The 295-nt window shown below is 36.6% G+C and overlaps 1 protein-coding gene across 1 annotated transcript in view; it reads left to right on the top strand.

Moving 5' to 3' along the window:
- The window catches only part of B4GALT7 (xylosylprotein beta 1,4-galactosyltransferase, polypeptide 7), a 17,791-nt gene that overhangs the window by 1,883 nt on the left and 15,613 nt on the right, over window positions 1-295 (top strand). The window contains 1 exon segment of the mRNA XM_015412531.1: window positions 1-23. This exon segment is cut by the window's left edge and continues 25 nt beyond it. Coding sequence (XP_015268017.1) covers window positions 1-23 — 23 coding nt within the window.

Genomic DNA, 295 nt, shown 5'->3' with positions numbered 1-295 from the left:
CTCAACCAGGTGGATCATTACAGGTACTGTGAGGTATGGGTGAACTTGAACCCTGTACGTTTGATTTCTTCCCCTGACCCACACTAACTAAAAACCCAAGAGAGGGAGATCACATCCGTGTTAAACTAAATAATAGTAATTAAAGTGTTAGTAACACAATATACTTGTAAAGTTCTTGTTTTTCACAGCTTCTGTGTTAGTATGTTAGTTATTATGAGAGAACTTTTTGAGCATCTTTACTTCAAAAGGCTATTTTCAGAGTCCTTCTGCCCTTATTTCGGTTTTCTATCTCTAA

This window comes from Gekko japonicus, unplaced genomic scaffold (assembly GCF_001447785.1).
Source record: "Gekko japonicus isolate JY-2015 unplaced genomic scaffold, Gekko_japonicus_V1.1 scaffold100, whole genome shotgun sequence".
In the NCBI taxonomy this organism is placed as follows: domain Eukaryota; kingdom Metazoa; phylum Chordata; class Lepidosauria; order Squamata; family Gekkonidae; genus Gekko; species Gekko japonicus.
This window is presented reverse-complemented; position numbering and strand designations above follow the sequence as displayed.